The sequence below is a fragment of the Lampris incognitus genome, chromosome 1 (assembly GCF_029633865.1).
Source record: "Lampris incognitus isolate fLamInc1 chromosome 1, fLamInc1.hap2, whole genome shotgun sequence".
NCBI lineage: Eukaryota > Metazoa > Chordata > Actinopteri > Lampriformes > Lampridae > Lampris > Lampris incognitus.
Window position 1 is genome coordinate 51,617,611 of NC_079211.1, and position 24,881 is coordinate 51,642,491.

Consider the following 24,881-nt stretch of genomic DNA (forward strand, 5'->3'; position numbering starts at 1 on the left):
TGCCGTAACCATTTCTGAGGTATACTTTCTGGCTTAGCTTTTCATGGGTGCAAACTAAATACTAATGGCTGATAATTACTGTGCACGTGAATACATGATCACTGCATATCAGCTCATCAGTATATAAACCCCAGTCAAGTTTAATGATAAGATGCATACACAGCAGATAAGACGCATACATAGCAGATGAGGTATCTGTCTTAAAGATGAGATGGTCACATGTAAAGTACGGGGGTGTTGCTGTGCTCGGATGCACGGGCCTGTCAGTCTACCACACCTCTTGCTCGTTTTGATGACGACGGCATAAAAATACCATTAAAAACAACTGATAAACCAGCAGTTAATGTCATTCTGCCTCCCTGTGAATGATAGTGCCCCCGTGGCTTGGTGTGTGACAACCCAGGGGTTATAACCTGCCCCTCCTTCCCAGTGTTTTTACCCAGAGAAACCGTTTTAACTCTTAATAATGGCAACATATTGTAAGTGGGCAGATCTTATTGCTCCGAGAGGCAAAAATGCTCCGGTTGGAGACGCGCACGTGTCTAATTTCAAGACCGGCTGCAGTGGCGAGGATGTGATTGTGTCGTTTGCGGTCTGTGTGGCGTGCAGGGGGCACCGTCTTGGACCAATCGTTATTTTGGAAATGCCACAGTAGTGGCGGGGTGCAGCATTACCCCAAATTCCATCCAAACTGGACCGCTGGCGCGTCTGAGGTGCTGTGTGTTATGGACGGACAACGACTGGTCCACAGAGACATCTCTCTCAAGTCTTTAAGGCGTGAGCCAAGTCCCAGTTCTGTCGAGTGACTGAAGGCCACTGCTCTGCTCTGCCGTGGTCCGTGACAGGTGCTGCTAGGATTTCTGGGGCCCCAATCATGGTGCAGCTACATCTGTAAATCTATGGGGCCTGCTGTTGCTTGGGGCCCAGTGATAGTACTCCCCCTTTCTCAAACCTTAAAAGGGCTCCTGGTGTGTGACGGGTTCCGTAGTTATCCAGGATTATGTGAGGTCGGCTTTTGCATATTTTAAGAAGGTCTGAGTAAAGTAATAAGTCTGCAACACGGCAGCTGTGCCAGAACCATATGAACCAAGACGTCACAGGCATTTCTGTTCTACAACCAGTGACCATTTCCTTGGCACACAAATTAGGAGCTCAGATCAAATGTAGTCACACAAACACACGCAATGCCAAGACTCGGCCTCGGGTCCAGTTCTAGGATATCGCTGACTTCACGGCGGAGTCTTGGAAGAACACTTTATTTATGAGAGGCTTTTCTCTTATTCGTGTTTCATTCTCTTCTTCGCGAGTTTATCAGGGTTCCAGTCCTCCAAGCAGCTGAACTGGTTGGAGGAGCCCCATGGTAAAACCCCCGTCCTCTTTCCAGAACTCAGCCTGGTCGACCTGCTGCTGCAAGACCTGTTCTGTTTCACCAGTAAAACGAATGAACTCTGATGGCCTCCTCGTCCAGTTGTCTTCATCGGATGAAGAGCCTTGTGTGATCAGGAGAACAAGTCGGAAGAAGACCTTATTCCATGAAGAGAACGGATTTTACAACCGAGGCCTTGAAGGTCTTGAACTGAGTAACCATTCGGCTCGTTGGCTCTTTGTCACTTTGTTGCAGTAATTTGAACTTCCTCAGGTCACGTTCACTATACCCAGTAGGTCCCAATGCACCTGATTGTTTTTAAATAACACTTTACTGCAAAATATTGAACTGTACAAATATGACAGACGTGCTCCACCAAACGGTACAGTTAGGAAGGACTTTGAATGAATAATAATTGCAAAACACATCTAGTGGGGATTATGCAAATGAGCAAACAACTCGTACCAACAAAAAGAAAGTAGAGAGACAAAAGGAGCAAGTCGTATCGTTCCTCTTGTACGCCTTAATGGCTGTTACTTTTTTTATGTTATTTAAATTCGTGTAAGAAACCAATAAATTGGGGGGGGGGACCTTTGTAAATCGGCGTTTGTGTGTGTGTGGAATTTACCACACAAAAAAATTACACGAATTCACACGGTACATTCGCCTCGTTTCAAAGTCGAGCCGAAGCCACACCGGATGTGACGTCATCGGCTGCTCCCGGGCTACGGAGGCTAATTGGCTAGCGGCTAGCCAGTTCGCCATGTCTGGACTTGAGGAGCCCTCGAGTGAAGCGGCAGAACGCAAAGAGGAGAACGATTTAGACATGGAGGTCGAGGGACATTCCGGAGCGGACTACTCTAGCGACCCGTTCCGATATGTCTTCTACAGGTACCGCTGCGGCGACTTTTAAACTAACTCTCGCTGCCGGCCGGCTGGCTACTTGCCGGTAGGGCTGCTGGCCGGTAGAGCTACTGGCTCGTAGGGCTGCTGGCCGGTAGGGCTACTTGCTCGTAGGGCTGCTGGCCAGTAGGGCTACTGGCCGGTAGCGCTACTGGCTCGTAGGGCTGCTGGCCGGTAGGGCTGCTGGCCGGTAGAGCTACTGGCTCGTAGGGCTGCTGGCCGGTAGGGCTACTTGCCGGTAGGGCTGCTGGCTGGTAGAGCTACTGGCCGGTAGGGCTGCTGGCCGGTAGGGCTGCTGGCCGGTAGAGCTGCTGGCCGGTAGGGCTACTGGCCGGTAGAGCTACTGGCTCGTAGGGCTGCTGGCCGGTAGGGCTGCTGGCCGGTAGAGCTACTGGCCGGTAGAGCTGCCAGCTGGCTGGCTACTGGCCGGTAGGGCTGCTGGCCAGTAGGGCTGGCTACTCGGTGCACTTGCAGTTTGCTCCCTAGCCATCCTGAACGTTAAGTAGCCTTTACTTGAAGTCCACTGGAAATTGGAAGGCCAGCTTGAGAGAAGTAAGGACGACGGAAACGTGTCATCTGTTCTGTGTAGTTGGTGTCCAGCTTCAGGGAGCTGGTGTGTGTTGTCAGCTGTTTGAGCTAAGCCGAGGAGAGGCTGGACTCACTGGTCAGAATGGAGCTTTTTGTTAATGTAATTGTGGCCTGGCAATGAACCGTAGTTGATAATGACTTTTATCACGACTTTCCCTGTGAAGAATAGTAGGCAATGCAGCCGGTAAGATGAATTTACACCCTGATTTCTCTGTTTCAGAGATCGAAAAGAATGGGAAGACGTAGAACCTGTCCCCCAAGACGATGGACCGAATCCTGTTGTGAAGATCGCTTACTCTGAAAAGTGTAAGGACGCTGTTGAATGTCAATCAGATGAGGCTCTACTTAACCTGCAGCCTACTCTCACTACAGATCACAGTGTCATCCGCGAACATCATAGTCCCACAGAGTCCTGTCTGATCGCGTCCGTCAGCCAGTCCGTCACCATTGCAAACAAGAAAGGGCTCAGGGCCGATGCTTGATGTAGACCTCACCACTGTCACACTGCCCTCATACACATCCTGCACCACTCCTTCATACTTCTCTGCCACTCCCGACTCCCTCATACAATACCACACCTCCCCTCTCGGGACCCTTTCATGTGCTTTCTCACAATCCACAAAGACGCATAACTCCTGACCTTCTCTATACCTCTCACCAACGTTCTCAAAGCAAACATCACATCTGTGGTGCTGTTTCCTGGCATGAAACCATACTGCTGCTCGCTGATCGTCACCTCTCCTCTTAACCTAGCTTCTATTACTCTTTCCCATATCTTCATGCTGTGGCTGATCAACTTTATACCTCTGTAGTTGTTACAGTTCTGCACATCACCCTTGTTCCTGAAAATCGGTACCAGTATGCTTCTTCTCCACTCCTCAGGCCTCCTCTCACTTTCCAAGATTGTGTTAAACAATCTAGTTAAAAACCCCACTGCCATCTCTCCTAAACACCTCTATGCCTCCACAGGTATGTCATCAGGACCAACTGCCTTTCCATTCTTCATCCTCTTCATAGCTGCCCTCCCTCCCTCCTTGCTAATCCACCGCACTTCCTGATTCACTCTCCCCACATCATCCAACCTTCTCTCTCTCTCATTTTCTTCATTCATCAGCCTCTCAAAGTACTCCTTCCACCTTCTCAATACGCTCTCACTTGTCAGCATTTTTCCATCTCTATCGTTCATCACCCTAACCTGCTGCACATCCTTCGCAGTTCGGTCCCTGTGTCTAGCCAATCGGTAAAAGTCCTTTTCTCCTTGGTGTCCAGCCTCTCATACAACTCACCATATGCCTTTTCCTTTGCCACCTCTCTCTTCGCTTTGCGCCGCATCTCCTTGTACTGCTGTCTACTTTCTTCATCCCTGACTATCCCACTTCTTTTTCGTAGATTTCCCCCTCCGTATACTTTCCTGTACTTCCTTGTTCCACAACCAAGTCTCCTCGTCTTCCGTCCTCTGTCCAGATGACACACCAACTACCTTCCTAGCTGTCTCCCTCACTATTTCTGTGGTGCTTGCCCAGCCATCTGGCAACTCCTCCCTGTCTTAACTTCTCCCTGAACTCCACACAACAGTCTTCCTTCTTCAACTTCCACCATTTGATCCTTGGCTCTGCCTTCACTTTCTTCCTCTTCTTGGTCTGCGGAGTCATCCTACAGACCACCATCTGATGCTGCCTAGCTATGTTCTCCCCAAAATTTCACCCAAAAGTAGCATAGTTTCCACCGGCACCCTGCTGGCCAACAGTACCGGTGGCGGTCGTTGGTAACCCGGGCCTCGACCGATCTGGTACGGAAATCTGATTTATGAGCCGCATATTTGATTTGGCAAAGGTTTCACGCCAGATGCGCTTCCTGGTGCAACCCTGCCCATTTATCTGGGCTTGGGACCGGCACTAAGAATGCACTGGCTTGTGCATCCTCAGTGGCTGGGTTCAGAATGTCAACCAGATGGGTACAGAAGACTTACTAGAGCTTGACAGGTCACCAACAACTCACAAATCAACACCGCTTGTCAGAGCCACGGACTTTTTAAATATGCTGTGATTCATCAGTTATGTCACGGGCAAAGCCCTGTTTATAAAGCACTCTTTATACAACACTTTAATTAGTATTTGTTCAGTTAAAACTCAGTATACAATATGCACTATGGAACAGATAAAAGTTCACGTGGCTGTTCAGGGCCCTGAGTTATAAAAACTATTCTCAGTAAGCCTCACATTACAAACAGTTTAGCGTGCCTTGTCAGTGGTTAAAGAACAATGAGTTATCGTTTGCAGGACAACAGGCTGACAACTGGTGACCATCAGAGCTGTCGTCTTCATATCTAATGTCCTCATTTCTGCCACAGTTACAGATGTTTACGACTATTTCCGTGCGTTGCTGAAGAATGATGAAAGAAGTGACCGAGCGTTTGCCTTGACGGCGGACGCCATTGAGCTCAACGCTGCAAATTATACAGTATGGTAAGCCTGTTCTCTGGAATAAAACGAAATGTTTGCGACATTTCTTTCCTCAAGGTGGCTACAGTAGCGAACGTGACGAGATAAGTTGTATTGTCTGTTATTTGGGACATTTGTAATTGGCTTAAAATGAACCCAAGCTGCAAATATGACGGGAATCTTACAATTGTACGAAATGATAAGGCGTCAGTTCAGATAACTGCTTTGAACCTTGAAATCGGCTTCCATGAAATATTGATCATCTAAAAACAATTTCAGAAGCACAGAAGAAGGCTGGCGGCACGGTGGTGCAGTGGTTAGCGTGGTCGCCTCACAGCAAGAAGGTCCTGGGTTCGAGCCCCGGGGTAGCCCAACCTTGGTGGGTCATCCCGGGTCGTCCTCTGTGTGGAGTTTGCATGTTCTCCCCGTGTCAGCGTGGGTTTCCTCCGCGTGCTCTGGCTTCCTCCCCCAGTCCAAAGACATTTAGGTCAGGTGAATCGGCCATACTAAATTGTCCCTAGGTGTGTGTGTGTGTGGGCCCGGTGGCCTGTCCAGGGTGTGTCCCCGCCTGCCGCCCAGTGACTGCTGGAATAGGCTCCAGCATCCCCACGACCCTGAGAGCAGCATAAGCGGTTCAGATAATGGATGGATAGATGTCTGTCAAGTGGCTCTGGTGGTGGGATTCCAGTCTCGGTCAGCTATAGTCGCGCATTGTGAATCTTTTAAAGCTATAATCCAGAAGCTCTACAATGCCAATAAATATCCGCTTGATATACTGTCGCTGGTGTATTTAGGACAGTAGCTAATCGATGAGTATATAAATTGCGAGTATTTTTATAGTTAAATAGTTTAATCGTTATTGTCAGGAATAGCTTTTTTGCCCTGTGATGGCCTGGCGGCCTGTCCAGGGTGTCTCCCTGCCTGCCGGCCAATGACTGCTGGGATAGGCTCCAGCATCCCCGCGACCCTGAGAGCAGGATAAGCGGTTTGGATAATATAGATGGATGGATGGATGATAGTGTATTACATTTTACAACTTCACCATAGCAGCCAAATGCAAAATAGTACGGTTGCTGCAGGTTTGAGGGAGAACCGAAATTCTTGTTGCTGTCGTGCAGAGAGGGCACGCTTAAATTTGTAGAAGACCTTTACCAATAGATATGACAAGGACAGCTGCTAAACCTGGTGTTCAACCTTGTCTTTTTGTTCAGCACTTGGGCAGGTGCTTGCACAATAACTGTGGGATCTTTGAGGTTTAGTTGTCAAAAAGCATACGGTTACCAGCAGTGACCCACAGGTGTCCTTAAATGCTTCAAGATCATGGCTTTGAATATCAGTACACTTGTAAAAATGTCACGTTCATGGTAGTTTGATGTCCATTAAGCCATGAAAGGATTGTGTCCTGTTACGTTTGACCGAAACATACAACAGAATGTGTATTTCTGAACAACTGCAGGCAGTACAGGCGTGTGTTACTGCAGGCCCTGGAGAAGGACCTGAGGGAGGAGATGATGTACATTACTGCCATCATCGAGGAACAACCCAAGAACTACCAAGTCTGGTGAGTGAAGATGAAGTTCAAGCCTTCGTCCATGTATTGTTGCTTTCTCCTGTGATGATACACAAAATGATGTTAAGCTTTAATTATTATGGTTTAGAATATTTGCACATGTTGTGTATGCATGTTTAAACCAAGGATCTATTTTAGAATGGAGATGTTGGGAAGGTGGCAGTTCACTGATGGGTAGAACAGTTATGGGGAAAAAAAAACATTAATAAAACACAGCAGGGGAGGGAGAGGCATAGCCCACTAACCACTTAATCAAAATGTGGTCCAATGTGAATGGTTTTCCAAACATAAGGCATCACAGACGTATGGTGGTAGAGTGGCTGAACGATCCCTCCGATGAACTGGAGTTCATTGCAGACATTCTAAGTCAAGATGCAAAGAACTACCACGCCTGGCAGCACAGACAGTGGGTCATCCAGGTAGGTGTCACATCTCGCTGTGGTGCTCATCTCTAGCCTAATATCCCCCCCTCCCTTTTTCTCCCCAATTGTACTTGGCCAATTACCCTATTTTCCGAACCGTCCCGGTCACTGCTCCACCGCCTCTGCCAATCTGGGGAGGGCTGCAGACTACCACATGCCTCCTACGATACGTGTGGAGTCACCAGCCGCTTCTTTTCACCTGACAGTGAAGAGTTTCGCCAGGGGGACATAGCGCGTGGGAGGGTCACACTATCCCCCCCCCCCCCCCGAACAGGCACGCTGACCGACCAGAGGAGGCGTTAGTGCAGCGACCAGGACACATACCCACATCCAGCCTCCCCACCCAGGAACACGGCCCATTGTGTCTGGAGGGACACCCGACCGAGCCGGAGGCAACACGGAGATTCGAACCAGGATCTCCGTGTTGGTAGGCAACGGAATAGACTGCCACACTACCCGGACGCCCACATAGTCTAATAATTTTAACCTGGCCCATTTCAAACCCTCCAAAAACAAGACACTATTTTGATTTTCTGCCAGTGAGCTTGACACCTTCCTTGGCTGGGTTGTATAATTTGTGCGATATCCTTTCAGCCCCACTTGTTTTATTTCTTTATTTTGCTGGTTGAGGGCCATTCTGGTCCAACTTTTGATTAATGTTCGTCGGTATTTTTTGCGCCAGTGACAGCTAATTATAACCAGTGCCAGGACAGCTTTCTCCTGAACGATACCTTACTTAATTCCAGAACTTGACCAACCTCTTGTCTTAACCACTATTCAGGAATACAACCTGTGGGACAATGAACTGGAATTTGTGGAAAAGCTCCTGGAAGAAGATGTGAGGAACAACTCGGCATGGAACCAGAGACATTTTGTTATCGTTCACACCACAGGCAACTCCGACCCGGCCGTACTGGAAAGAGAGGTTCAGTAAGTGTTTGCTGTCAGACTTGAGAGGTTGGGGGGCAAAGTGGTTTCAGCATAGCTTTGGTAGCTGCTCTCACACACTTTTTATGCTCGACAGGGACAAATGCAAGATGTCAAATTGTGTTTCCTATCCAGAACACTAACCTAATAGTGTGGTCTCTATTGTCTTAATGAGGATATACCGTTTCAGACCTTAGGTAGAACTTTTTTTGCTGTAAGTCACCACAGGTGATCAAACTGGCAATTTCTTGAATTTCTCAAGAGATTTTAGAGGATTACGAGAAGAAGTTCTGAAGACGTACTTTTATGTATTTAAGAGACTTCAGTTGAAATTGGCCAGGACCATTACAGTGACAAGAAAAAGTAAGTGAACCCATTGGAATTACCTGTATTCATGTAATCTGTTTTAACTAATAACACACAAATCGTTGTGGTGTACTACTACTAGTACTTTGAGCTGCTGTTGTTAGGGGGCGCCACAGCGGATCATCCATTTCAATCTCTTCCTGTCCTCTGCGTCTTCTTTCGTCACACCAGCCACCTGCATGTCCTCCCTCACTACATCCATAAACCTCCTCTTTGGCCTTCCTCTTTTCCTCTTCCCTGGCAGCTCCATATTTGGCATCCTTCTCTTGTTTTTGTAACATAGTTTCCACTGGCGCCCTGCTGGCCCATAGTACTGGTAGTGGTCGTTGGTAACCTGAGCCTCGACTGAACCAGTATGGAAATCTATTTGCCCCCCCCCCCCCTTTTCTCCCCAATTGTATCTGGCCAATTACCCTACTCTTCCGAGCTGTCCCGGTCTCTGCTCCACCCCCCCCTGCCGATCCAGGGAGGGTTGCAGACTACCACATGTCTCCTTCGATACATGTGGAGTCACCAGTCGCTTCTTTTCACCTGACAGTGAGGCTAATCACCAGGGGGACATAGAGTATGGGAGCAGTGGCGGCTGGCCAGTACAGGCTGCTGGGGCACCACCCTCTTCAGACATCAAGAGACGAAAATCTACTTAAACATGTTAAATATAATTTAGTTGTATGATGCAAATAATGATGAAATAAAAGTGTTTTCAGTCTGTGAGCGCCTGTCAGCAGCATTAAATATTGGTTCCAAATGATATTTGGTTGATTCCTGTCTGAATACATATACTTCCTGGGTGAGGGGCGCCGGCCAAACCATACCTTATGTAAGCCTTCAAACTTGTGATGAGCAGGTGACCTGAGGCTGCTGTCTGATTGGTTTCTTCAGATTTTCCATGGGGCGCAGTTCTGTGCCGCCCCAGACACGCCCACTTTTATTGGCAGCGAATTGGTATTGTTTTTATGGTTTTTGATCTAATGTGATTGGACAATTCTCGTGGCTGTCAATCATGTTCACACCCACCACGATGCCTCGTCTTGACTGTCAGTCATCCACCATCTACGAACCCTGATCAAATCTATAGACTACATTGTCCTTCTTAATAACTCTTTGACTGTGGACATTAAAGCAGCTGTCAGGTGTACTGCGCTAAAGTAAATTGCACCCCCCCGAAATTTTCATCACCAGCCGCCACTGCATGGGAGGATCACGCTATTCCCCCCAGTTCCCCTTCCGCCCTGAACAGGCGCTCCAACCAACCAGAAGAGGCTCTCGTGCAGTGGACCAGGACACACACCCAATCCGGCTTCCCACCCGCAGACTCGGCCATTTGTGTCTGTAGAGACGCCCAACCTAGCTGGAGGTAACACGGGGATTCAATCCGGCGATCCCCGTAGGCAACGGAATAGGCCACTATGCTACCCGGACACCCTGAATAATCTTTCTAACGCAACCCCCCCCCCCCACCCCACATTTATCCAGTCTTCGGACCGGCACTAAGAATGCACTGGCTTGTACGTCCTCGTTGACTGAGTTATAAATTATTGTATTGTACTTGTCCATATTTAATACTGTCACAGTGTAGGTTGGAATTTGTGACAGAAGGGTACCAGCAAGAGTTAAAGGGAAGGTTTACAAGATGGTTGTGAGACCAGCTATGTTATATGGTTTGGAGACAGTGGCACTGATGAAAAGACAGGAGGTGGAGCTGGAGGTGGCAGAATTGAAGATGCTAAGATTCTCACTGGGAGTGACGAAGAAGGACAGGATTAGGAACAATTATATTAGAGGGACCGCTCAAGTTGGACGGTTTGGAGACAAAGCAAGAGAGGCAAGATTGAGATGGCTTGGACATGTGTGGAGGAGAGATGCTGGGTATATTGGGAGAGGGATGCTGAATATGGAGCTGCCAGGAAAGAGGAAAAGAGGAAGGCCAATGAGGAGGTTTATGGATGTGATGAGGGAAGACATGCAGGTGGCTGGTGTGACAGGAAGATGCAGAGGACAGGAAGAAATGGAAACGGATGAGCCGCTGTGGCGACCCCTAATGGGAGCAGCCGAAAGTAGTAGTAGTAGTAGATGGTGTAGCTTGGAAAACGTATGTGATCTCTAGGCCTAGGCTAATAACTTCAACAAAAGCTAATTGGAGTCCAATCAATGAAATGAGATTGGAGATGTGGGTTAGAGCTACTTTGACTTTTTTTAAAATGCTCAAACAATTTGAGTTTGCTATTCATAGGAAGCATCTGCTGATGTGAGCCATGCCTTGATCTCAGAAGACCCACCATCAAACATTGTTAACCTGGGTTACAAATTAATCTCAAGAGTTTAGATATTCATCCGTCCACAGTTAGACAAATTGTCTGTAAATGGAGAATATTTAGTACTCTGGCTACTCTCCCTAGAAGTGGGCACCCAGCCAAGAGGACTCCAAAGGCACAACAAGGAATGCTCAGTGAGTTAAACCAGAACCCTAGAGTCAGGGCTGAAGGCTTGAAGGAATCATTGGAACTGGTTAACAGCTCTGTTCATGAGTCTACCATATGCACATGTTGGGTGGCACGGTGGCCCAGTGTTTAGCACTTTTGCCTCACAGCAAGAAGGTTCTGGGTTCGAACCCCAAAAAGACATGCATGTTAGGATTAATACTCCTGTCTGTACCCCTGAGCAAGGCGATGGGAAAAGAACTGGAGTCGCTCCCCGGGCTCTGCATCAAGGCGGCAGCCCACTGCTCCCAGCTATACAGATCACAGCTAGGATGAGTTAATTTACAGTAACTGAATTTCCACAAGGGGATTAATAAAGGAAACTTGATTAGTTTAAACTTAATAATTTATTGACCGATATGTTTCGTCACTCGTCTAAGTAACTTTTTTTTTTTTAAATTTATTTCTGATTTTTCCCTTCTTTTTTTTTTTCTCCCAATTTAGTGGCCAATTGATCCCTATTTTAATTCAAACACCCACCCTCGTATTGCATGCGTTCGCCAACTGCATCTCTCCGGCCGGCAGTCTCGAAGGAAAGCGCCTCCCCACTTTCGTGACAAGGCGAATCCAAGCCGAACCACTGTTTTTCCGACACACACAGAGACGCATTCACATGACGAACACAAGCCGACTCCGCCCCCCTCCCGAAGACAGCGTTGCCAATGATTGCTTCTTCACCGAGTCCGGCCATAGTCAGATCTGACGAGACCGGGGCGCGAACCCCAGTCCCCAGTGGGCAACTGCATCAACACCAAGCCGATGCTTAGACCGCTACGCCACCGCGGACTCCCGTCTAAGTAACTTCTGAGTATCTGTCAGTAAACGTTGTATCCAGATGAACTGGTTCAAACTTTGGTGTTCTTGCCTGGATTATTGAGCACGCATCAAGACATGTTGACTTAGGTGAAGAGCAGATCACATCTTATGACTAATGAATGCAGAAAACCAGGTAAGAACCAAAGGGTTCACATACTTTTTCTTGCCACTGTAAATATGTAAAAGAAAATCTGTTTTTGGTTCAAAACAATGATGAACAAGTGTAGGTGGACTGTACGGGAACACAAAAAAAAAATGTTAGACCAGGAGATCTACTCTGCCTATTTGGAATAATGTTTGGGTTGCAAAAAAATCACATCCATTAATAATTTGATAAAATCTTCAATTTGAGGCCAGATATTAGATGACAAATAACTTCACGTTAAATACAAACTCAGCTGTGTACTAGAATTTGTCACTGCAGTAATCTGTGTCACCCCATCCCATCTGTCTCTTGGAGTCAGTTGATCCTACGCATCTTTCTCTTTGTTCAAGGTATTGTCTCCGTCAGATCCGGAAAGCTCCTCACAATGAAAGCGCATGGAACTATTTGAAGGGGTAAGTTGTGAGGCAGCTGAAGGGCGAACAGCATTCCACAAAGTCATGGTGCATATGTAAATCTCAGGGTGTCTCACTTGGCCAATTACTCCACTCTTCTGAGCCGTCCCAGTCGCTGCTCCACCCCCTCTGCCAATCCGGGAGGGCTGCAGACTACCACATGCCTCCTCCGATACATGTGGAGTCACAAGTCGCTTCTTTTCACCTGACTGAGGAGTTTCGCCAGGAGGACGTAGCACCCAGGAGGATCACGCTATTCCCCCCAGGTTTCCCTCCCCCCTGAACAGGCGGTCCGACTGACCAGAGGAGGCGCTAGTGCAGCGACCAGGACACATACCCACATCAGGCTTCCCACCCGCAGACACAGCCAACTGTGTCTGTAGGGGCATCCGACCAAGCCGAAAGTAACACGAGGCTTCGAACCGGTGATCCCCGTGTTAGTAGGCAACAGAATAGACCACCACACCACCCAGATGCCCCCTCTATCCCTTGTTTTAAAACATGCTTGCGTTCCAAACACTGGTTGCGCGTTTTCTTTTCTTTAAAGGAAGTGGAGGTGAATTTTGATGTTGCTATACACTGTCGCTTTTGCTCCAGTTTAGCGCTGATGTTCAACCCTGTACTGTCGCTTTTGCCCCAGTGCAGCGCTGATGTTCAACCCTGTACTGTCACTTTTGCTCCAGTGCAGCGCTGATGTTCAACCCTGTACTGTCACTTTTGCTCCGGTGCAGTTCTGATGTTCAACACTGTACTGTGGCTTTTGCTCCGGTGCAGCGTTAATGTTCAACACTGTACTGTCGCTTTTGCTCCAGTGCAGCACTGATGTGCTGATGTTCAACACTGTACTGTTGCTTTTGCTCCAGTGCAGCACTGATGTTCAACACTGTACTGTTGCTTTTGCTCCAGTGCAGCGCTGATGTTCAACACTGTACTGTCGCTTTTGCTACAGAGAGTGCTGATGTTCAACACTGTACTGTCGCTTTTGCTACAGTGAGTGCTGATGTTCAACACTGTGTGCCACTGGGAGATACAAAAAAAAGCGTAGCCGGCAATCTGCGATGGCACACTGAAGTGTAGGCATGCTTAGAATCAGCTGGCAGAAATGGTAAAGATCTTAAAACTGACTGACAACCCCCTTCCTTCTCTCCCCCCTTCTCCCGTTTCTTGGTTTCATCCCAGGATCCTGCAGGATAAGGGCTTATCGACACACCCAGGCTTACTGGACCAGGTTCTGGAGCTGAAGGAGACTCACTGCTCACCTTACCTCTTAGCGTTTCTCGTCGATAGCTATGAGGACGCCTTGGAGAACAGCAACCAGAAGGAAATGTTAAGCAAGGCACTAGAGGTAAATGTGAAGAAAAACAAAACCCTAATGATTAAGGCTGTTACGGCGCTTGAATAATTCTGTGCTGTACATAGTATTATTTTCTTTGCAGTACGAACAGGTTTGGCAAGACTTTAATCCTTGATGTCACTGTGCGAGCCTCTTCACTAGAGTCTTTACATGGCTTCAGGAATTTCAAGTGGGCTCTGCTGGTCACCACATGATAGTACTACTATTTATGTACTTAACAGCGAATGTTTTCAAGTGAGATTCGACTTTTTTGTTAATGTAATCAATATGTATAATTCAAAAGAACTGTAATCCATAAACCACCCCACACAGTCCAACAGGCCCCACTGCAGCTCATTTTGCAAGGTAAAACAGCTGCGTGGGCTACATCACAGAGCATTATGCACATATTATTTACATTAATCAAGTGCATCCCCAGTCCATGCATGCTTTGGGAATCAGTAGAGGAAACGGGATCCTGGGTAGTGGATGATGATAGACAATGTTCAGTTTTCTTGCAGTATACATTTACAGCTGTTTATGAACAAATTAAAGCTAAAACCAAAAACTCTGCCGCTGACCTTGACTTTTTTTTTTCCCTCCTCCGAAGATCTGTGAACTCCTGGCTCAGGAGAAGGACACCATCCGTAGAGAGTACTGGCTGTTTCTTGCGCGATCCTTGGAGAGCAAGTATCGACCCGTTGCCTCTGGCGAACCCCTGGCCGACAGTCCAGAACAGGCTGCGACCCCGGCATGTGGGAAGCAGGAGCTGAGCTAGGTGTGCAGGAGGCAAATGCCAGCTCTGCTCCAACTGTTCCACTGCATCATCATCGTCATCATCATCCCTCTTAGCATAACCAGCAGCTGCAGCTTGAGTTTACTGTAATGCTAATTAATGACTTCTGTTGGAGCAATTAACAACATGGAATGGCTAAGGTTAGGAATGCACCAAGACTGACATTAACCTAATCTACTACTACTTACTATTACATCCATTTCCATCTCTTCCTGTTCTCTGCATCTTCATCTGTCATGCCAGCCTAATACCCAATACTGAGCTAAAATAATGGAAAAGTTCCCCCAGGACGAAAATTTGACATCAAAAGCTGCAGGTAACACGTCCGAAATTCAACAAAAGTTAATTAGTCTTATTTCGTTTCTCATTAAAGCTACAATCCTTGAGAGTTACATTCAATCAAACGTCTTTTTTGATACTTTCCTCTGCTGGTGTATTTAAGATAAGAGGTAGTTCAGAAATATTTAAATCGTAAATTCTGTAGTTCCTCATTTTAATAGCTACGGGCAGGTAGAACGTTCTTGAGGAACGTGATACAGCTCATAGCATTTGCACAATAGTAGCCAAATACACAGACTACTGCAGGTACGGTGGTGCAGTGGGTAGCACGGTTGCCTCACAGCAAGAAGGTTCTGGGTTCGAGCCCCGGGGTAGTCCAAACTTGGGGGTCATCCCAGGTCGTCCTCTGTGTGGAGTTTGCATGTTCTCCCTGGGTCTGCGGTGGGTTTTCTCCGGGTGCTCCAGTTTCCTTCCAAAGTCCAAAGACATGTAGGTCAGGTGAATCAGCCATACTAAATTGTCCCGAGGTGTGAATGTGTGTGTCGGCCCTGTGATGATCTGGTGGCCTGTCCAGGGTGTCTCCCTGCCTACCGCCCAATGACTGCTGGGATGGAGTCCAGCATCCCCGCGACCCTGAGAGTAGGATAAGCAGTTTGGATGATGGATGGATGGATGAATAATGCAGGTAGTTCGTAGTGAGTCTGAAGAACAAGGTAAGTTGTGGCCAACAAGAAAATATGGCCACACAAGCTTATAGAGGACCTTGCCCAACAGTTACTGCTACATCAATAGCTAAAACTCAGGTCAAACCTTGGGTTCTTTTTGTATTTTTTTGGTGGCGGGACAGGTGCTGACAATGACATTGGCAACTTTGTCTTATTTTGAATGGAGCTCTGGGATTTGAAGTGGTTGGCGCTATCGCCTCACAGCAAGAAGGTCCTGGATTTGAACCCCGGGGTTGTCCAACCTTGGGGGGGGTCATCCCAGGTCCTCTGTGTGGAGTTTTCATGTTCTCCCCGTGACTACGGTGGGTTTTGTCCGGGTGCTCCGGTTTCCCCTGCCATAAAAAAGACATACTTGTCAGGGTTAGCGCTCCTGTCTGTGGCCCTGACCGAGGCATGGCGAGAAGGCCTGGAGTTGGTCCCTGGACGCAGCATAAAGGCAGCAGCCCACTGCTCCTTGCTACACAGCTAGTATGGGTTAACTGCAGAGAGTAATTCCCCTACGGGGTCAATAAAGTATCTCAGAATCAAAAATAAATTAGAGTAATTACAAGTATTACTATCGGTCTCAGTAAGTTCAGAAGTGCAGCTCTTCAGGGATGTAGCTCTTCAGGGTGTAGCGTGAATGAATTTCAGCTCTTTACCCCAAACAAAGCTCAAGTCCAAGCCTTCATTGTTCTACAAAGCTAAACAAAAGAAACTTTTAGACATTGTCAGTGACAGTTATTGGTGCATCCCTACGTTGACCTCGCAGTGTTGAGTAGATGTGCCCAAAATACAGCGGCCAGGGGGCGGTGATGGGTAAGTGTACAAGTTCAGTTGTTTCATACATCTGGAAGTAGATAAACCGGTTAATAAGCACCTAGTATACCTTTATCCTTGTGGACTTCTGAGTAGGCTCCAAGCTGTTTGCCGTTGGTTGTGTAGACTTGAGAAGGTAGGTGAGTTTTCTAGCAGTCCCGGTGTTGTGAGTCTTGAATAATGGATCCCCATGAGAGTGTTTGTGCGGATAACTGTTGTTGTTGTTTTTTGGAGTTTCTGTACGTTAACGTTTAAGTTTAAAACAGTCCGTTGATGAGAAACCTGAATATTGTTTTCTGTGGGATTTGTGGAGACATAAGATGCTCTCATCCCGTGTACACAGACTGCAGAAACCCTCGTGGGTCCACATGTAAAGGGGCGTTATCATGCAGCCCGTTAAGACGCTCGTGTAAATCCAAGCAGCAGATTAACTGCAAGCCTTTGGACGACCAGCCTTTTGTTGTTGCATAATATTACCAGAGACGGTAAAAATCAAACTGTTTAACTACACAATCACATGCGTTTGCCGAGTGGCCAGAGATGAGGGGATGAAAAGAAAGAAGGGCATCATACTGCATCTTCTGATCAGTGGCTTTCAGGAGATGCGAGCTTCTGCTCATCCAGATTGATATCGCGTAACCTGCTTTGTTGCTGCAGAGGAGGCGTTTCCTGGCTGCAGAACGGGGACGATTGTGTTTCCCTCTGGCGTGTGGAGCCACAGTGATGCTGCTGCTGCGATGATGCTCATAACTTCCTGCCCTAGCCTGTCCTTCAGAAGACCGCTGCTTTCAGGCACTTCTGCACTTTCTTCTGTACCGAGAGACGGGCCCAACCGACACTGTACTGATTGCTGTTCCCCACATTTCACTTTCTGACACGAGGAAGGACGAAAGAGTAACAGACGAAGCGGAGGAGGCGGTCTATTCTGTTGCCTACCAACACAGGGATCGCCGGTTCGAATCCCCGCGTTACCTCCTGCTTGGTCGGGCGTCCCTACAGACGCAATTGGCCGTGTCTGCGGGTGATGAGCCGGATGTGGGTGTGTGTCCTGCTCGCTGCACTAGCGCCTCCTCCGGTCAATCGGGGCGCCTGTTCGGGGGGAGGGGTAACTGGGGGGAATAGCGTGATCCTCCCACGCGCCACGTCCCCCCTGGTGAAACTCCTCACCGTCAAGTGAAAAGCGGCTGGCGACTCCACGTGTATGGGAGGAGGCATGTGGTGGTCTGCAGCCCTCCCCGGATCGGCAGAGGGGTTGGAGCAGAGACCGGGACGGCTCGGAAGAGTGGGGTAATTGGCCAAATACAATTGGGGAGAAAAAGGGAGAACCCCCCCCCCCCAAAAAAAGAAAGATTAACAGATGAAACGGGATTTGACTTTTATTTAGTCATCATCCGTATGTTTATAGCTGAGTAAACAATCTTCTATACTGCCCCCTTTGCCTTAAATGTGATCGCAGCAGAGTAAGAGTGCAATGATGGCTAATAAAGAACACGGTTGATGATCTAATTAGCTCTGAGAGCAGATCTCCCCTCCTTAGAAACACATTTCCATAGCTACTGATGTTTTTGTCGTCAGGGCCTTGACAGTCCTGTGTGTGATGAAGAGGCTGTTGGGCAGGCGAGGAAGTCGCCAAGCAGGAACGGTGCCAGGCCCATCATGCTGACTTGTCTGGAGATGACGAGATGCCTGCTACATTTCAAATCACGGGTCGGCCTCAGTCGGGTTTCCGTTGTACGTAATGTGTCCATTATATAGACGGCAGCGCCCCCTGCTGGTCACGATGAGCAAAACTTAAAAACAGGACCCGTAGCGCCTGGTTATCACGGCCAGTGTTCGGAACTAACCCAGTCTCAGACCCCAGACGAGTCTAGCAAAACAGATTCATATAAACATGCCTGCAAGTTCAGTGTGTGTAGATGTACTAAAGCTATAGACGGAAGGAACCAAAACGCCCGGCACGTTCAGCTTGTTTGTTCTGCAGTTTCTGTTGTTACTGGTCCGAATGTGAAAGCTGGGATTGATGTGTGTGTGTGTGCTGAAAAATTTCATCTGCAGTTGCAAAAACATGAGGTCTCACCATGCAAGGAGCCCTTTGAAGAAGCCTACAGCTTGATTTCACTGAAAGACCCAAGTCCTGGATGAAATCTCAAAATGTGTGCGCGTATTTCCTCTAAGTCTGCCAACATTGTGACCCACTGGTTGAACTTCGCCATATGCAGCACTGAATGCTCATATGTACAGAGACACAGATCCCAAACAACCACTCTTGTCTATTGTAGTAGCCCCGCCCACCAAGGATCCCCCCCCCCACACACACACACACACACCAGTCTTGTTTCTGAGCATCGAGTAAGGATGGGAAGGGGTTGGTCCCGGTGGATGCTGGGTGGGGGGTGTTGGACAGTAGTGTCGTTCCTCATAGGACTTTTATGTAAGTTGTGTATCAGTTTCTCTACTTGTTGATGTAACGGTTCTTTAAAACAGTCCGGCTGCGGTCGGCATCGCCCGCCCGCTTCTTTGTGAATGGCATTCTTTTGAGTTGTTGCATTTCCAGCCTTTTCAATATGTTCGATCTCTGCTGACTAAGCCTCTTTCTCACCGTTCAGTCCTCCACAAGGTCTGCCTTCACCCACTGTTACTGTTTCATAGCGCGGCCTCGAGGAGTGCTGTGTCAAAGCAATCCACGCCAACCAATAGACTGCACATGATACTTGTTAGGATTACTTCCTCATGAGAAATACTAGTTTAGAAAAACTGTAACCTGGTTTTCTTGGTCAGTCTAAAACTAAAACGGTCCTTCTCAGTGTTACCGTGGATGTCTTATGAAAGCCGTTTGCAGTAAATGCTCAGTGGCACAGCTGGCTGAGTGAAGCACGGCCTACGACACAAACCGTCATGTAGTTTTCAGCCTCTTGCCATGTCGTTGATCAGCGAACCTCACTCTTCACTGCTATGCTGATGATAGTCTTCTGTCCTTCTCAGTGACGTCCAACACTTGTGAGGGTCTCGGCCCTGAACACGTGTCTTACTGCACTGAACTGTTTGTAACGCGTCGTGTTTGACTCCTGTTTGATTTCACCGGTTAACAAAACTTTTTGCACGTGATCGGATCATCTCGCCCAGACCGGCACAGTTCCCTGTTTTTCTATCTCAGTTGACAACCCAGGACGAGACTAAACCTGTGGTTCTCCTTCAGGTCCTCAGGTTCCTCCAAGTTCTGCTGGTTTGCTTTCACTTGATGCTCACCCCTGACCGGAACAGCTGGTGGCAGCTGAGGACCTGATGGAGAACCGCAGGATCTATACATATGTAATGGAACATGTTACAGGCAGCCTTTATGGAATTCAAGAGTGGTCAAATTGTATTTATAATATATTCCCCTGCCCTCTCGGCTTGTGTTTGTTGTTGTTCACGTTGTCGGTCGTTGTTTAAACGCGCCACACAAACACTGTTGATACAATAAAGCACAGCTGATGAACGTTTCCTCGGGTTGTGGTCTATTCAACTGGGCTGTGTCCACTGGACAACCCTGCAGTGCAAGAAGAAGCGGCCGTTTCTCCTGAACTGGTCCCGAATCTTTCGGGTTTTGTTTTTCTTCATCCGTTGCTTTTGTCCACCCGCGCGTGTTGACGGAGGCACCGACTACACACGCGGCGGTGCGATGTGAAGCGTCGCTCCACCCTCACACCCTCCGACACGTGGGCTCTGCTGTCTTTCACTTATCAGCTTTTCCCCCTGATGAAGACACGCCAGGTTGGCATCGAGGCCTATGGGTCAAGTCAGGCTCCAGCAGCCGCCCCCCCCCGCCCCGGAGAACACGTGAGTCTGACCACCTGCAGGCTCTCCATACGGACCACAACTTTTCCTCTCTATTTGCGTGGATGGGGGGTGATGGTGGGGGTGGGGGGGGGTACAGGAGCGTCGCAGCGGTCTGCGCCTTCCAGTCAATGTGGATGTACTGATAACCAGCAGCGGTGCGTGTGAATAAGCAGCGGACGCGTTTACCCCGTTGAATATTAACGCATCATCTCCGGAGCGGGGGGGGGGGGTGCGAACAGGGACCTAACGCCGAGGCGAAGATCATCCTTTTCTTCCCCCCCCCCTTTTTTTTTTTGAAACGGAGAAAGGCAACCGGCGCGTCATGTCACAATCCGAAGGCGCTTCCAAGAGGATGGGAGGAGGAGGAGGAGGATGAAGGAGGGAGCGGGATGGAGTGAGGCAGAGGAGGAATATAATGAGGTTGAGTGGAAAAGGACTGTGTACCATCTTCACCAGCACCCTCCTCTTCGCGTGCGCCCTGAGCGAAGTTGTCGTCGGATTCAGATGCGTGTCTCTGGGCTCGGTGGTGAAGGCGCACTTCCACCTGGGCTCGGCGGCCGGGGCGTTTTACTCCGGGCTACTCGTGGGGACGGGCCAGATGCTGCTGGGCTCCGGGCTGCTGTGCTGCTCGGGGAAGCCCGGCTGCGGGAACCTGTCGCTGGCTGGCGTGGTGGTCTTCCTGCTGGGACTCCTCACCGCCTTCTCCGGCGCCGTGGTGGACGGAGACACCGTTTCCCTGGTGGAGAGGAAATACTCCCATTACTGCCTCCGCACCGCGGCGGTCAGCCCCCTCTGCGAGCAGCTGAGGGACTATCAGAGGAGCCTGGTCCTCTCCACGGTCCTCAGCACGCTGGAATGCGTGCTGGGGCTCATGAACCTGGTGGTCATCAAGCGCTACAAGGCGGCGCAGGTTTACAGGGACAGGCGGTGCCGCCGGCGGCGCAGCACGGCTCTCATCTTCCAGCGGGACGAGGACTTTTCCTCCGCCGCCAATTTCCAGCCGGTTTCCTACATCAGTCTGGATGTTTTTAACGTGTTCGACGAGACGGGCGCCGAGGTACAGTGCGGGGGACACCCGTCGATCGAGCTGCCGGGTTACTCCCCCGCGGACCCGGAGCTCAACCTCTCCTACCCGTTCTCGCACCCGCTCCCCGGTGAATTACCGCCCGCGTATGAGGACATCTTCCCCGGCCAGCCGCGCGGCGTGCCGCCGCTGCAGGCGGAGCGGCGGCACGCCGCGGGGGCAGCCGCTGACTTTGGACTGGGAGAATTTCCAAACCAGTAAGTTCTGCAGAAAGGGACTGAACAGCAGCGCATTTCAACATTGAGCCGACCCTACTTCTTTATCATGGCGTTTCTCTCTCTCTCTCTCTCTCTCTCTCTCTCTCTCTCTCTCTCTCTCTCTTTTCTTACTCCATCTGCCTGACCCCTCGCTAGTTTATTGTAGCTCGATGATCCATCAGATCGATGTATTAAAGCGCCACATCCCCACGTCGCAGGATTAGAGTCAGTGTCGAAGGCGAGGTTGAAGGCCTTTTAGACGCCGCAGCCCAGCTTGCCAATCATGAAAAGCAGATGTTGTGTTTGGGATGTTTGCTGTTGACATTTCTACATGTGAATAAAAAGTCTATTTAACCCAAACCCGAAGTCGTCAAACTCGCGCAGTGGATGATGGGACCTTGTCGAGGGTGTTTTAGCCACTTGTTGGTTTTTCTAACCTGCTGTCTTATCAACTCATGTCGACACAGGTCGCCGTTCTTCTGACAGGACCAAGCCCCGCGTTAAGGTCTGAAGGTCACTTCCACGTGTCCTTCTGATGTCAGGGGACACCTGGCAGGTGTATTCTAGTAAGTTGCATTGGCTCATCAAAAGCTTTACACTTTTAATTGTACCTTCTTAAAGACCATATTAGTGATGGATGATGTGAGCAATTTGGGGTTGACTGGTTTCTTTCCTAAGTTCCTCATTTTCAAAGCGTTGCTGCTGACAGTGATGTTCACGTGTTGAGGTCTTACTGGGTCGGTGGGTTTAGTGTCGGTCTGGCAGGGCGGATGTGAGGCACAGGGACCTGCATGTGTTTTCCTGTAGCAGAGCTGGGTGGGTGGGTGGTGCCCCCTCGCTGGGGATGTGTGGAAGCCTGAAGACACGTGGCAGGAGGTCCGTAAGGACCGCGGAACACACGGCCATGCTGTGAAGTACAGAGCCAGACGTCAGCAGCGCGTCCCGCGCGCGCACACACACACACACACACACACACGCACGCACACACGCACACAAAACCAACCTGACCACAACAATGATGCAACTGCAGCTGTGGTGGCTCGGTCCTTCTGGCCCTCGGTGTGGATTATTGTTCCCAGAGAAAATCAAAAACAATTTCAGCCTCGTTATCAGGACTAAACAGGCCAGTCCAGTAAAAGTTTTTGTTTTAAATCCAAGGTTATCCGAAACGTTTGTGCAAGTGGTACATTGCTTGCGATAAAACAGGGGTGGAAATATAAACATCCCATAATAAGTTAGAGACAAAAACAAACAAGATCAACCCGATCCAAGCAGATGGCGCAAACACACTGATTGTCTCGGACACAAGGGGGCAAGACCACGGGGTTTTGCAAGCTGGAGTATTGATTTAAGAGAGAATTGGTTTCGGGATGGGTGTCCTAGTTCATCTTCAGAACTTGCCGTTCTGCGTCAGAGCAAATCTAGCTGGCATTGTTTCCTCCATCTGAAGGTCTCGGCTAGGATCCCGAGCCGGGTGGAAATGTTTAAGGAGTATCGTTTTTACAAGAGAAACGTTTGGGATTTAGACCATTAGCTGTTGGTATGAAGTCCACTGCCATCCAGGTCTAAGCTATGTGATGGTGCTGTCCAGGGTACATGGCATCAGGTCGGGCTCATTTGTGACAGCACTGAACCAGGCTGGACACAAAGATATGGCTAAAACAAGGCACGAGAGTCCCCCAAGTTCAGCAGGAGTTCTACTCTAAAGCCTCGTGGGTCTCCTGAAAGCTTCTGTAACGGTCACGAAGGACTAGACTTGCTAGCCCTTGGGTCGGACCCTTTAGTCGACTGGTTAACGTAGTCGCCCGTGGTGCGGGAGACCCGGCTGCGGCGGTTCCCGGCTGCCCCCCTGCCCCCCGATTTCGCTACATTGGTGTCAGAAGTCAAGTCACTGGAGCAGATCCAAAGATTAATTATGAGCGCAATCTCCCCAAAGTGCACTAGCACTATCCACGAACAGGATACAGAAACGGGAATTCAAAAACAAGATGTCGACTCCACATCCCAAATAAGTCCATCCATCATCCGAACCGCTTATCCTGCTCTCAGGGTCGCGGGGATGCTGGAGCCTGTCCCAGCAGTCACTGGGCAGCAGGCGGGGAGACACCCTGGACAAGTCAATCTTTCAGAAGCAAAAGAAAGGAAGAAGAAAAGCAAAACTCCATCCTGTTTTCTTCAGTCACCTCATAGCTGTTAATTAACATGTATTAACTCCTATGCAATTAACTCCTCATGTGAACATCTTGTTAACCGCATTAAACCTCGTGATGGGCGATGTCTAAAGTTGCTGGGCAAATATCACATAAAGTCAGTTTTCACCTGAGAAAGTGGGGACACTTGTTTCTCTGTCACCTCTTAACATTTGGCAGTTCACAATATCTAACTTTAGCTAATTAACTTTAGCCTAACTAATTAGCAAACACTGTGGTTTATTACAACATGGGGTCCTTTTGCTGGCATCGAGGTGCTCTGTGGTGTAATCGAGCTATTTTATAGCCCGCTGCGGGATTCGATCTGGCGTTGAACTGCACCCCGAGGTGACATCGCTAACCGCCCGACTAAAGGATGCTGACCCCTGGCGACCGGCCAGTGAGTCTTTTTGTAGGTTACATCCATCCAACCTTTGTCTGAACCGCTCATCCTGCTCTCAGGGTGGCGGGGATGCTGGAGCCTATCCCACCAGCAGTCATTGGGCGGCAGGCGGGGAGACACCCTGGACAGGCCGCCAGTCCATCACAGGGCCGACACACACACACCAAATATGCCCCATCCAACTTGTTGCGATGTTCAAAAACACAAGAGACTTCATATTACAGCAAATTCAGGGGCAGCCGGGAACCCGCCGCAGCCGGGACGCGAACCCGGGTCGCCGCGCTAACCAGTCAACTAAAGGGTCTGACCCGTTGGCTAGCGAGTCTAGTCGCTCGTGATCGTTACACTACCCCGCTCCTTCGGGAAGCACGTCCCCGCGCTTCAGCATACCACCTCCCTCACACCTCTGGGCGCACGCGCTTCCCATGGCCTCACCATCCCACTTCTGACACTGGCAAATTCAGGGGGCAGCCGGGAATCCGCCGCAGCCGGGACGCGAACCCGGGTCGCCGCGCTAACCAGTCAACTAAAGAGCCCAAAGGGCCGACCCGTTAGCCAACGGGCTAGCGAGTCTAGTCATTCATGGGCGTTGCAGCATTATCAGTAGAGGTCTGTTGATAAGCCACCGCTTGTAAATAAAGTGACCCACCCATTTACCTTAGGAGAACTTTGTGATTTACGTAGCACTTTTTCCACTTATCAAATTAATCATTAAAACTTTAGATAAAATAATATTTGTACGACCACAGATAACTAGACTCGCTAGCTCTTGGCTAACGGCTTGGGCCCTTTAGTCGACCGGTTAACGTAGTCGCCCGCGG

General features: G+C 49.1%; 1 protein-coding gene across 1 annotated transcript; it reads left to right on the forward strand.

Annotated features, from left to right (window-relative positions):
* Positions 1-2,118: 2,118 nt before the first annotated feature.
* On the forward strand, positions 2,119-19,844 carry fnta (farnesyltransferase, CAAX box, alpha). Its single transcript, XM_056281611.1, has 10 exons — positions 2,119-2,257; positions 3,078-3,163; positions 5,208-5,322; positions 6,755-6,859; positions 7,161-7,287; positions 8,072-8,220; positions 12,375-12,437; positions 13,617-13,782; positions 14,381-14,548; positions 19,565-19,844. The coding sequence occupies exons 1-9, from the start codon at positions 2,130-2,132 to the stop codon at positions 14,546-14,548; spliced, it is 1,107 nt and encodes a 368-aa protein (XP_056137586.1). The 5' UTR covers positions 2,119-2,129; the 3' UTR covers positions 19,565-19,844.
* Positions 19,845-24,881: the final 5,037 nt, after the last annotated feature.